The 9342-nt window shown below is 31.2% G+C and overlaps 1 protein-coding gene and 46 non-coding genes across 47 annotated transcripts; 19 read left to right on the top strand and 28 right to left on the bottom strand.

Moving 5' to 3' along the window:
• The first annotated feature begins 129 nt into the window (after positions 1 to 129).
• On the top strand, positions 130 to 150 carry 21ur-2903. Its single transcript, NR_066373.1, has one exon.
• A 246-nt stretch (positions 151 to 396) lies between these two features.
• On the bottom strand, positions 397 to 417 carry 21ur-13191. Its single transcript, NR_066372.1, has one exon.
• Positions 400 to 420, bottom strand: 21ur-10469. Its single transcript, NR_066371.1, has one exon.
• A 165-nt stretch (positions 421 to 585) lies between these two features.
• On the bottom strand, positions 586 to 606 carry 21ur-12405. The gene has a single exon (NR_066370.1).
• A 46-nt stretch (positions 607 to 652) lies between these two features.
• On the top strand, positions 653 to 673 carry 21ur-8558. The gene has a single exon (NR_066369.1).
• Positions 674 to 1071: 398 nt separating this feature from the next.
• On the top strand, positions 1072 to 1092 carry 21ur-3457. The gene has a single exon (NR_066368.1).
• A 79-nt stretch (positions 1093 to 1171) lies between these two features.
• On the top strand, positions 1172 to 1192 carry 21ur-9299. Its single transcript, NR_066367.1, has one exon.
• On the top strand, positions 1175 to 1195 carry 21ur-11058. Its single transcript, NR_066366.1, has one exon.
• A 4-nt stretch (positions 1196 to 1199) lies between these two features.
• 21ur-8844 lies at positions 1200 to 1220 on the bottom strand. The gene has a single exon (NR_066365.1).
• Positions 1203 to 1223, bottom strand: 21ur-1139. Its single transcript, NR_066364.1, has one exon.
• A 136-nt stretch (positions 1224 to 1359) lies between these two features.
• On the top strand, positions 1360 to 1380 carry 21ur-15176. The gene has a single exon (NR_066363.1).
• A 67-nt stretch (positions 1381 to 1447) lies between these two features.
• Positions 1448 to 1468, top strand: 21ur-5331. The gene has a single exon (NR_066362.1).
• Positions 1451 to 1471, top strand: 21ur-9329. The gene has a single exon (NR_066361.1).
• A 150-nt stretch (positions 1472 to 1621) lies between these two features.
• On the top strand, positions 1622 to 1642 carry 21ur-3939. Its single transcript, NR_066360.1, has one exon.
• A 154-nt stretch (positions 1643 to 1796) lies between these two features.
• On the bottom strand, positions 1797 to 1903 carry Y7A9D.66. The gene has a single exon (NR_066359.1). It is a non-coding gene; the product is annotated as an Unclassified non-coding RNA Y7A9D.66 (non-coding RNA).
• Y7A9D.t3 lies at positions 1802 to 1874 on the top strand. Its single transcript has one exon. It is a non-coding gene; the product is annotated as a tRNA-Val (tRNA).
• A 186-nt stretch (positions 1904 to 2089) lies between the features above and the next one.
• spig-12 (BHLH domain-containing protein) lies at positions 2090 to 2927 on the top strand. Its single transcript, NM_070550.6, has 2 exons — positions 2090 to 2235; positions 2511 to 2927. Exons 1-2 carry the CDS (start codon positions 2128 to 2130, stop codon positions 2748 to 2750), a joined length of 348 nt encoding a protein of 115 aa, NP_502951.1. The 5' UTR covers positions 2090 to 2127; the 3' UTR covers positions 2751 to 2927.
• Positions 2385 to 2405, bottom strand: 21ur-9798. Its single transcript, NR_066358.1, has one exon.
• 21ur-3424 lies at positions 2388 to 2408 on the bottom strand. The gene has a single exon (NR_066357.1).
• A 10-nt stretch (positions 2928 to 2937) lies between the features above and the next one.
• Positions 2938 to 2958, bottom strand: 21ur-3425. The gene has a single exon (NR_066356.1).
• A 141-nt stretch (positions 2959 to 3099) lies between these two features.
• 21ur-11461 lies at positions 3100 to 3120 on the bottom strand. Its single transcript, NR_066355.1, has one exon.
• On the bottom strand, positions 3101 to 3121 carry 21ur-14044. The gene has a single exon (NR_066354.1).
• Positions 3122 to 3265: 144 nt separating this feature from the next.
• Positions 3266 to 3286, bottom strand: 21ur-3706. The gene has a single exon (NR_066353.1).
• Positions 3287 to 3506: 220 nt separating this feature from the next.
• Positions 3507 to 3527, bottom strand: 21ur-10763. Its single transcript, NR_066352.1, has one exon.
• Positions 3528 to 3646: 119 nt separating this feature from the next.
• Positions 3647 to 3667, bottom strand: 21ur-2410. The gene has a single exon (NR_066351.1).
• Positions 3648 to 3668, bottom strand: 21ur-11959. Its single transcript, NR_066350.1, has one exon.
• A 326-nt stretch (positions 3669 to 3994) lies between these two features.
• On the bottom strand, positions 3995 to 4015 carry 21ur-5908. The gene has a single exon (NR_066349.1).
• A 262-nt stretch (positions 4016 to 4277) lies between these two features.
• On the bottom strand, positions 4278 to 4298 carry 21ur-8019. Its single transcript, NR_066348.1, has one exon.
• A 369-nt stretch (positions 4299 to 4667) lies between these two features.
• On the bottom strand, positions 4668 to 4688 carry 21ur-6469. The gene has a single exon (NR_066347.1).
• Positions 4689 to 5372: 684 nt separating this feature from the next.
• Positions 5373 to 5393, bottom strand: 21ur-8648. The gene has a single exon (NR_066346.1).
• A 597-nt stretch (positions 5394 to 5990) lies between these two features.
• 21ur-6665 lies at positions 5991 to 6011 on the top strand. Its single transcript, NR_066345.1, has one exon.
• A 427-nt stretch (positions 6012 to 6438) lies between these two features.
• Positions 6439 to 6459, top strand: 21ur-8374. The gene has a single exon (NR_066344.1).
• Positions 6460 to 6673: 214 nt separating this feature from the next.
• 21ur-9501 lies at positions 6674 to 6694 on the bottom strand. Its single transcript, NR_066343.1, has one exon.
• Positions 6675 to 6695, bottom strand: 21ur-3434. The gene has a single exon (NR_066342.1).
• A 142-nt stretch (positions 6696 to 6837) lies between these two features.
• 21ur-15449 lies at positions 6838 to 6858 on the top strand. The gene has a single exon (NR_066341.1).
• Positions 6859 to 7245: 387 nt separating this feature from the next.
• On the bottom strand, positions 7246 to 7266 carry 21ur-5034. The gene has a single exon (NR_066340.1).
• A 645-nt stretch (positions 7267 to 7911) lies between these two features.
• 21ur-13920 lies at positions 7912 to 7932 on the top strand. The gene has a single exon (NR_066339.1).
• Positions 7933 to 7941: 9 nt separating this feature from the next.
• Positions 7942 to 7962, bottom strand: 21ur-5434. Its single transcript, NR_066338.1, has one exon.
• 21ur-11441 lies at positions 7943 to 7963 on the bottom strand. The gene has a single exon (NR_066337.1).
• Positions 7964 to 8170: 207 nt separating this feature from the next.
• On the bottom strand, positions 8171 to 8191 carry 21ur-6568. Its single transcript, NR_066336.1, has one exon.
• A 96-nt stretch (positions 8192 to 8287) lies between these two features.
• 21ur-11590 lies at positions 8288 to 8308 on the bottom strand. Its single transcript, NR_066335.1, has one exon.
• Positions 8289 to 8309, bottom strand: 21ur-5694. The gene has a single exon (NR_066334.1).
• Positions 8310 to 8603: 294 nt separating this feature from the next.
• Positions 8604 to 8624, bottom strand: 21ur-1403. The gene has a single exon (NR_066333.1).
• A 151-nt stretch (positions 8625 to 8775) lies between these two features.
• On the top strand, positions 8776 to 8796 carry 21ur-3230. Its single transcript, NR_066332.1, has one exon.
• A 292-nt stretch (positions 8797 to 9088) lies between these two features.
• Positions 9089 to 9109, top strand: 21ur-10910. The gene has a single exon (NR_066331.1).
• Positions 9090 to 9110, top strand: 21ur-14556. Its single transcript, NR_066330.1, has one exon.
• Positions 9094 to 9114, top strand: 21ur-3320. The gene has a single exon (NR_066329.1).
• The last annotated feature ends 228 nt before the right edge of the window (positions 9115 to 9342 follow it).

Here is a 9342-nt window from a genome sequence, read left to right as displayed (position 1 = left end):
AAAGTCCATTTTTTATTTGGTTTCAGCAGCTGCCGTTAGCTCATGCGAATTAGTTTTTAAAAAATTGAGAAAAAATTGTTCTACTGTTTTAGGTAGTTTAGAAATAAAGGAAATTCCTAATGTTAACGTTCCTATAGAAATCCGAGTCTGTTTTTTTAAATTATTTCGTAACAGTCTTAATAAAATAGATCGTAATGGCTAAGTATAACTGTAAGAAATGTAAAAAAAAATTCAAAAAGTAAATAAAATATTTTTCAATTCCCGCGCAACTGTGGTTTAAAATTAACAACATTTTACAAAAAATGTTGACTGCAAAATTATTGAAAAAAACCCGTTAATCCAGTAGGAATTTGAAAATAGTTTGGTTTTTTTTTGAATTTTTGTATGCAAAACTTTAAGGAAAAATCTTTAGATCCATTATTTTTTTTAGAGTTAATACGTTTTTTTTCTATATTTCTGCAACAGTAAAAATTTCAAATTCAATTTTTAGAAATCTATCAATTTAAAAAAAAATAATCGTTCCGAGTTTGGTTGCAGAAAAGTTTGACTATTACGAACTATACTATACCAAATTTATATTACACTTGTATAAGAAAAAGAGGAATATTGTTTCATTAAGTACTCAATCTTAGAAAATAGTTTATTGAAACAGTGAAAACATTTTCCACTAAATTTTATTTTTATTCCCGGTCCCTCTGTGTTCTCCCATTCGCCCAATATTTTATTTCAAAGAGCCTCTTTTCCCTCCCACACATTTCCATTTCAGGGGACCCCCTATCTTCAATTTTGCCCAAAATTCGTACTAGTCGTTTCTGCTTTTGTGGACCCCCTAGAAGGGTGCAAAAGTGAAAATGCGCGCAGCTGTTCGATGCAGGAAAAGCTCAACTTCTTAGGGGCTCATCAACTGCTGCTCGCCCCCTCGGGGGCAAAAATTGATACAGCTGCTCCGGGCGGGTATGGGCAGTAATTGGGTTTTGTAAGAGTACAGGTGGAATCTGTGAGAAAATTTGAAGAAAAAAAATTACTGTTTCAAAATCCTTATGTTTTGAAACTTTTTGAAAGCACTTTTAATGCACATTTCAGATCTTGATGAATCAGAGAAAACCATTTAATCCAAAGAAAATATACTGTTTCAACGAATCTGTATAGTAAAATAATGAGTACCGGGTGATGATGTTCTTTCTCTTCAAATTAATACTTTACACTTACAAGAACAATAAGTACTGGAAACAACTTTTTTCAAAAATTTAATGAACATTTTGAAATAGTGGAATGATTTTTTTAAAATTTAATTGTTTGAAAAAAATTATAAGCTGTTTTAACACATTTTCATATGAAAATGACGCAGTTTTAATGAATTATTTAGTTTTCGTAAAATTAAATTTCAAACAAAACATTTTTGCTGTTTCATATTATCTTTAAAAAAAAACTATTCCATTTTGAACGATGTTATGTCGATAGGCTTTTTCAATTTTTTCAAACTATTATAACTTTAAATACAGTTTTGAAACTTTAATAATTGAAAACAAAACTGGAAGTATTTGACATTTTTCGTGAACTTTTGAAAAAAAAATATTGTTTCAGAATATTGTTAAGAAATGTGTTCTATTTTGGATGATAGTAGATCTACCGGAGTTTTGAAAACAAAGTTAAACATTTCTTTTTCTCAAAATAATTTAAAAAAAAAACGTAAAAAGTAATGTTTCATCTTGGAGTATTGAAAAGGGTACTCAAAAAATTCCAAACAATTCCCCCGTTTACCTCCCGCTCCTCTAGACCCCGCCAACCCACATTTCTCAGCGGTCTCGTGGTGTAGTGGTTATCACATCTGTCTAACACACAGAAGGTCGGTGGTTCGAGCCCGCCCGAGATCAGTCTTCTTTTTTTCGTTGTTGTTGTGTTATACCGTTGTAAAATGTCTCCCAGTCTATCTATCGGCATTTTCCCTCTCTCCACCCTTTTATCTTCTTCCCCCCACCCGTACTCGCGCGCACCTGTGGTAGGCGTGGCCTGGACAGCAGCTGGGTGTACACAGATACACCCCGCCTCCTCCCTCCAACTGGACCTCCATTCTCATTCTGACTCTTCACAGACCGCTATTCAACTACTCGTCTCCTTTTCCTAAAAATGAAGAATATTTCTGCTCGTCCACAACGTGACACCATCTCCCACGTTTCACCAAAATCAAGGAAAATTCGAAAATCCACGTCAGCAGAGAGAAGAGAAAAGGAAAAAGTTGGTGATTTTTTATAAGTTTGAATAAAAATTTAAAAAAAAATCTGTATTTGAAACTGAAAAATCCAAATATCATCATCATTAGTTATATATAAAAAAATATCGTACGTCCGTCTCCTTTGTAGTTTGTAGTCTGGTGTCTAAATATTTTTTTTTGGTTTTACGACGAATTATTAAAAATACAACATTTGAAATGTTACATTTTTTTTCTGAAACAGAAATTTTTTTTCAAAATATAAAAATTCCACTTTTTTTCTAATTTTTCAAATTTCCAGGTAACAAACCGACTCCGACAATTGGTTGCCGCCGAGGAAGACACTGACCAATACGAGCTCGTCATGGCCACCATCGCCCACATCCGAGAGCTCCAGGCTCAGCTCAACGGGAAAGAAAACTCGCTGCCACGTGGCTTTGAACAATTCTTCACCTCCTCCGCCTCAGTGAGCCCACTCTCGTCGAGACCCGAATCACCGGAATCTTCTGTGGAATCATCATCGCCGAGGTCAACTGCATAGAAATGTTTAGACATTAGTGTTTTAGTTGTTATTTTGTAATTTTTCACAAAAATTTACATTTTTTGTGAACTTTTTTTTGTCAATTTTCATGTCGGGTACTTATATTTATTCATTCTGTACATAATTCTTTGAAAAAAACACTAAAAAACTATATAATAAATCTTAAAAAAGACCTTGAATCATTTATTTCTGTGAAAAAAAACGATGAGTGAAGAAATGAAAAGTGTGATAATTAATGGACATTGAGAAAGTGAAACTTTTTTTTTCCAATAGTTGCAAAAAAATTTTTTAGTGTCTAGCTTGTTAGGATTTGCATTAAGCAGACAATTGAGTTTAGAAATAACTGACAAAACGTTAGGAAAATTGTGAAACCTTTTGAAAAAATATTCAAAACTATGAAATTTCATTGAAACAGTAAAATTTTTAAATTATCAAAATTTGACATTTTTTGGAAACTGAAGCGAATTTGAGAAAAATCTGCCGAAAAAAATATGGGCAACAAAAAATAGTTACTTGCTCCCAAAAAAAACCGCATACTAGTCAGTTCAAAAAATTCTATATTGAAAATATTTTTTTGAAACAGTAATTGTTTTAAATTGAATTTTAAAATTAAACTTGCAATTTGTAGGGAATCACCAGAAGAACATTTATTCCAATAAGACGGAGTTTCTGAAAACCGCTGTTTTGAACTTTTTCATTGAAATGGGTAAAGTTGAATTAATTTCATAAAAAATTCGGTGGCAAGGGAAGTTATATCAACTAACTAAAAACAGTATATTAACTGGAAAAACTCACTGTTTTCAAATAAATTTCCTGAAACAGTGAGTTAAAAAGTATAATACTGGGGAAAAACGCCAAAACTAGAATGGCACTGTATTTTTTTACAATTATTTTTTCCAAAAACCAATACGAGTTAAATGAAAACTGCAACCTTTTCAAAAAGATTCATAACAACTTTGAAACTGTAACAAAAAATTCCCCTAAACAATTTTTCACATCAGAGCTTCATTTCTCCAGAACCTCCTTCTGGCGTTCCTCATTGCAATTAGATTCTGGCCTCCTGTTTCACAGCTGCCACATATGGCCAGACGGGCTCTTTGGAGCCGCCACGTCAAGCACTTTTATCCAGAAATTCTGAACAGACGGCTGGTGATGATGAAGCAAACGGATGTGAAGTTTACTTTATTTTAAATTTACGGAAAATTTGGGACTTTGAGAAGGAGATTGGAGATTCCAAAAATTTTTAGTACAATGTAATGGGAGAATTGGATATAGATAAATTAGCAAACATACAAGAAATTTGTGAAACGGGAATTTTTTTCAAAAATCTATTTTTTGTGGTTGCATCAATTTTGAGCCGGGTAATTAAATGGCAACTAAGCAATCGAAAAAAATCAAACTTGCACGTAATGGGCATTTTTCAACTCTTAATGCTTACCAAAAAAAAAACAGAAAAATTTGCAGTTTTGGCAAATCAAACCTATATTTTCAGCAACTAACTCGGAAGCCACTAGCTAGAGCTTTTTTGGAGTGAGAAGATCAGATTCAATTTAGATTCAATCTGCAAAAATAAACAAGAAAACTGTGAAACGGGAATTTTTTTCTTCCAAAAAAAAGTTTTTGGCAGCTGCTTTAATTTTGCTTCAGCTTTGTTAAATTAACCGCGAAGAACGAATTTAGTTTTTTTTTCAATTTTTTCAATTTTTTCCACCAACCAGATAAGAACTAATAACCCAATATATCAGCCATATCTCTCAGTTTGGCTACATGCTAATCAAGTCTCAAATGTTCAGCTACTTTCAACATTTTTTTTGCATGTTTCCAGAGTTTTTGAATACTTTCCGAATTTTTAAAGCAATTTTCCAGACTTTTCGGCAATTTTTCCGCAACTTTCCAGAATTATCTCAAATTGTTTGAAGTTTTTGAAATGGTAAGAGATTGAATTTAGAAAAATCTGCAAAAATATAAGAAATTTGTGAAACGGAAAATTTTTTTTCAGGAAATTATATTTTGCCGGTTCACAATTTTTAAGCCTCTTTTCAGCAATTTTTCATATTTTTCGGGAACTTGCTCAGCTCTCCCAACTTCCTCCAGAATTTTCTAAAATTATTTGAATTTTCCCAAAAAAAAGCGTAGGCGGTGCTGATTATAGTGACACCACTTTTGCACCTGATGCCCCTTAATTCTCAGTTTTGCCTAAAAATAAACACACAACGATTGTTGTTGGACCCCTAAACGGACACATAACACCTGTGTTATCCCCCCGGCCGGCCGGCTGCCAATAGTTACATGATTTAGAGATTGTGCTCTTTGCCAGCTGCACAGGCAAAATGGAACAGAACGGGGAAAGATTAGGTGAATATTACCCTTCTCCGGCGGTAACTGGAATTGGAAAATATATTGATTTAGATTTTGAAGGGAAATTTGAATTTTTAAAGTTTCATTTAAATTTTACAAAAGCATTTTCAAGTCATGGAAATCGGTAAATGTTTTTTTCAGCCCGCTGAAACTGGAATTTGTTTGAAAAATAAATCAAATAGATTTTTCGACAATTTTTGGCAGCCTGCACCTAAAACCTTCAAAATTTTTAATTTTGACAATTTTAAACCGTTTTTTGGCAATAATTAACCAATATGAAAAACATTAGAGAGAAAAAAAAAGAAAAATGTTAATAAACAATGTGAAACAGTAATAAATTTTTTAAAAAATAATTTCGAGTTTTTCAAATGTAAAAGTGGAGTAGATTTTCTAATTCCTGAAAATGGGATTTAATGACCGATTGTAATTGTTTAAAAAGTTTTTCAAAATTCCAAATTTTTAGCGGCTTTAATTTCAATTTGCAAAAAAAACCGTAAATTTGACATTTTTGCGTTTTCTTATTCAATTTTTCAGGCAATTTCCTGAAAAAAATTTATTTAAGTTACATTATCGATTTTTAGGCCAGTTTTGGTCTGGTTATCATGTTTTCTACACGGAAAAATGTCTTGAAAGTTAGAATGTGAAAGAAACAATTTTAAAAAAGTTGAAAATGACGTCACTCATTTCCGCGGGAATTCAAAAAATAATTATATCGTTTTTAATTTTTTAAAAATTGAAAAAGAAAGTTGTATTTGGTAATTAAGACCTGTTTCCTGTTATTTAAAGCAAAAAAATGAATAATTCAAAATTATTGAAAAAAAAAAAAAAAAAACGTTACTGTTTCAAAATTTTCAGAAAATTGTTTAACCTCATCCTCATTGATTTGTACACTGCAACAAGTAAAACATATCTGAAAATCTGCAATTTTAGTCTAAAGGCCAAAAACCGGCAACCGTCACTAAACCAACATTCCCATGCACACCTGGGTGCCTGCCTATCCAGGTGTACAGAGATAGTTAGAACAATGAGAATAAGTATTCAATTTCTAGAGGTTTATGAACACATTCTCTCTTTTCCGGTGCAGGTGGCAATTGAGGCGGCGGCTGGTTGCCGCCCTTTTGACAAATGCCGAAGATTCCAATTGGGACAACACTTTCACTATACAGATGGGGCTGGAGCAAGTGCTCCGGGGCTCTTTTCTTGGTGATTACTATAGTTACGGATAGTATATTGAAGGTTGTTAAATGAAAAATATGAAATAGTGGGAAAAATAAAATATTCACTGTTTTACTGATAGTGAATCAATTTGTATACTCAATAAATTAGTCGCTGATTTGAATCTGAGTGATTACAAGCCATATTTTCTATTTTTCTATTTTTTTAACAACTTTTTCAGTTTTACAGCTACTTTTTGGTACATTTCAAGGTTTTTTAATAGGTTTAAAAAAATTTTGAAAAGTTTAATAAACAAAAACCGATAAAATTTGCTAAAAACTGGAAAAAAATGCTTACAATGGTTTTGTAGAGCTGAACAGAGTTTCCCATTAATAGAAAAATCATACAATTTTCATACGTACTGTCGCATAATTCCTAAAAAATAGCATGAGTTGGTATATGTACAGGTTGAAACAGGAATAAAAATGCAACGTTTTTGATGAAATGTTTTTTTGAAAAAAATATAGTGTTTCAAATTTCTCTTATAAAAATTGCTAATTGCTCGTTGATCTAATAATATTACAAAAAATTTAAACATACAAAAACGACTTACATAATCGTAATTGGGAATTCTAATCTGAGCAATCTAAGATTATGGAACTAATTTGCATTAATGTATACAAATTTTCAAATTTCCTGTTGAAAAAAAATGTTTCAAACACATAACAGAAATTGAATAAAATTTATAAGATTTACCAGAGACTGCGTTACCAGAGACTGCGTAGTATTTAACGTTACCAGAGACGTTACCAGAGACTGCGTAGTATTTAACGTTACCAGAGACGTTACCAGAGACTGCGTAGTATTTAACTGTACCTGAAAATGTAGTAGTTTTGGATATTTAGTTGTAAAAAGTAAAACTTCATATAGTTATCCATAAATCCCAGTAGAATTCTGTGAAATTGCAGAGAATAATTTTAAGATTCGAAAAACGTCCAGTTCATCAGCAGTATACAAAACCAAGAAAATTTCTCTGTAAAGTGAAACAGTAACTTTTTTTTTACAAACTCCCAATTTCAAGTATTTCTTCCCACAACTCCTGACCTCTTTTTTAGCTAGGTATGGGTATGTATGGGGAGTAACTGTTCATGAATCCCTTTAATAATGACCTCAAAAGTATCAAAAATCATTGACACACCTAACAACATGCACAGTATGTCAAAACTTGCGTAATAATGAAGAGACTGTATTTCTGGAGTTGAGTTGAAAATATTTCAGGCTGAAAAACGTTATTTCTTTTGTGGTTTTAGATCACAGTTGATTTTTTTAAACTAAGCTTCCAAAAAAATTACACCAAATAAAAAGCAAAATCAGTCGTAAATTAGAAAAATTAATGATCAAAAATTGAAATAATTGAAATTTGATGCAAATCGAGAATTTTCTAATTTTCAAAAAACGATATAAAACTTTGAAATTTTTTTTGGAATTTTTTTGATTATGTGCTATCATAGGCGTGTTTTAAAGCAATTTCCCCACTGGCGCCACCTTTAAGATTTATGTGTAACAGTGAAAATAGGAGCATATATTTTTGAAAAACAACTTACTGTATCATGATTTTGTCTCATGCCTCTCAGAATTAAGATTATACTTTGTCCTTGTACAAGTGTGAAAAATTACCGAAGAAAAACTTTGTTGACGAATTAGCTCAAAAATTGAGATATCTGGTTAATGAACTGCTGAAACGGTAAAAAATTTCGGAAAAAGCTTCGAAAAGTGTTTTCCCAAATGAATGTATTGAAAGAAACATGATAAGACCGTGAAAATCCGAAAAAAAATTTTCTCAAATATTTTTTAATTAAGCCTATGAAAATAAGATTCATTCAAATTATACAACATTCAACAATTGATCATCGCCTATGGGAACCATAGCATGCTAAAAATAGTTGTTCATCATTTGTTAATTTTGAGAAACGGTAATTTTTTTGTTATTCTTAATAAACGAAATTCCAGATTTTCAGATAATTTTGATTTGTTCTAGTCTATCAACCAATGAGGATAAGGTGAAACGATTTCTTAAACATTTTGAAACAGTAATTTTTTTTACTTTTTTCAATAATTTTGAATTTTGATTTTTTTTGCTTTAAATAACAGGAAATAGATCGTAATTACCAAATACAATTTTGTTCCCAATTTTTTGAGAATAAAAAAATGATATAATTTTTTTTGAATTCCCGCGCAGATGAGTGATGTCAATTATGACATTTTCGCGTTTTCTTAATAGACAATAATTTAGTCGGAAAATTGGTATATTGTTAAATTTAATTTTTCCCGTTTAGAAACGCAAATCAAAAAATATGGGAACTAAAATTTTCAAAAATTTTGTTTGCTAAAATTGAAAACATGAAACAGTAAAATTCTAAAATTATAAAAAAATATCTAGTTCCGATAATTTTTATAAAATCCTACAATTTCACATTGATATTAAAAGATCCTCTGAAACATTAAAATTTGCTATCTAGTTCTTCAATTAATGAAATTATTTCACCATAATCACTAGTTGTTACTTTTCTACCTGAATTCAATGAGCATATGCCAATAGATTCTAAGCTGGTGCTCCGTCTGCCTCTGAGGAGGCAAGGCGGCTCATCAGCTGCTCTTTTGGAGCAGGCGGTGTCTGACCGTCTGCCACGTTGAGGCAGATGGAATCTCATCTGCCAAGAGTTTTGAAAACAGGTAAAATAACCGATTTTTAAATATTTCCTCTGATGCATCCTAAAAATTTACTGTTTTATATTGCTCATAAATTATACTCTAAAAGATTTCTATTTACTTCGTCTTGGAAAAAACAACAAGATATTTCATAAAACACTGAGACAGTGAACATCATATTAAAATAGTGTTTTTTTTTAATTTACCAATAATTTTCACAATAAAAAAAAACATTATATTTACAGTCAAATTGCCGGAAAATTTCAGATTTCTAAACTCTTTTTTTCTAAACTATTTTCATGGAATTTGCGCATTACTACTGAATTACGTTTTTTTCACTCAACTTGAAACCAATTTAATTTTTTCTGAC

The sequence above is a fragment of the Caenorhabditis elegans genome, chromosome IV (assembly GCF_000002985.6).
Source record: "Caenorhabditis elegans chromosome IV".
Taxonomy (NCBI): Eukaryota; Metazoa; Nematoda; class Chromadorea; order Rhabditida; family Rhabditidae; genus Caenorhabditis; species Caenorhabditis elegans.
Note: the sequence above shows the minus strand (reverse complement) of the source record. Positions and strands in the feature narration are given on the sequence as shown.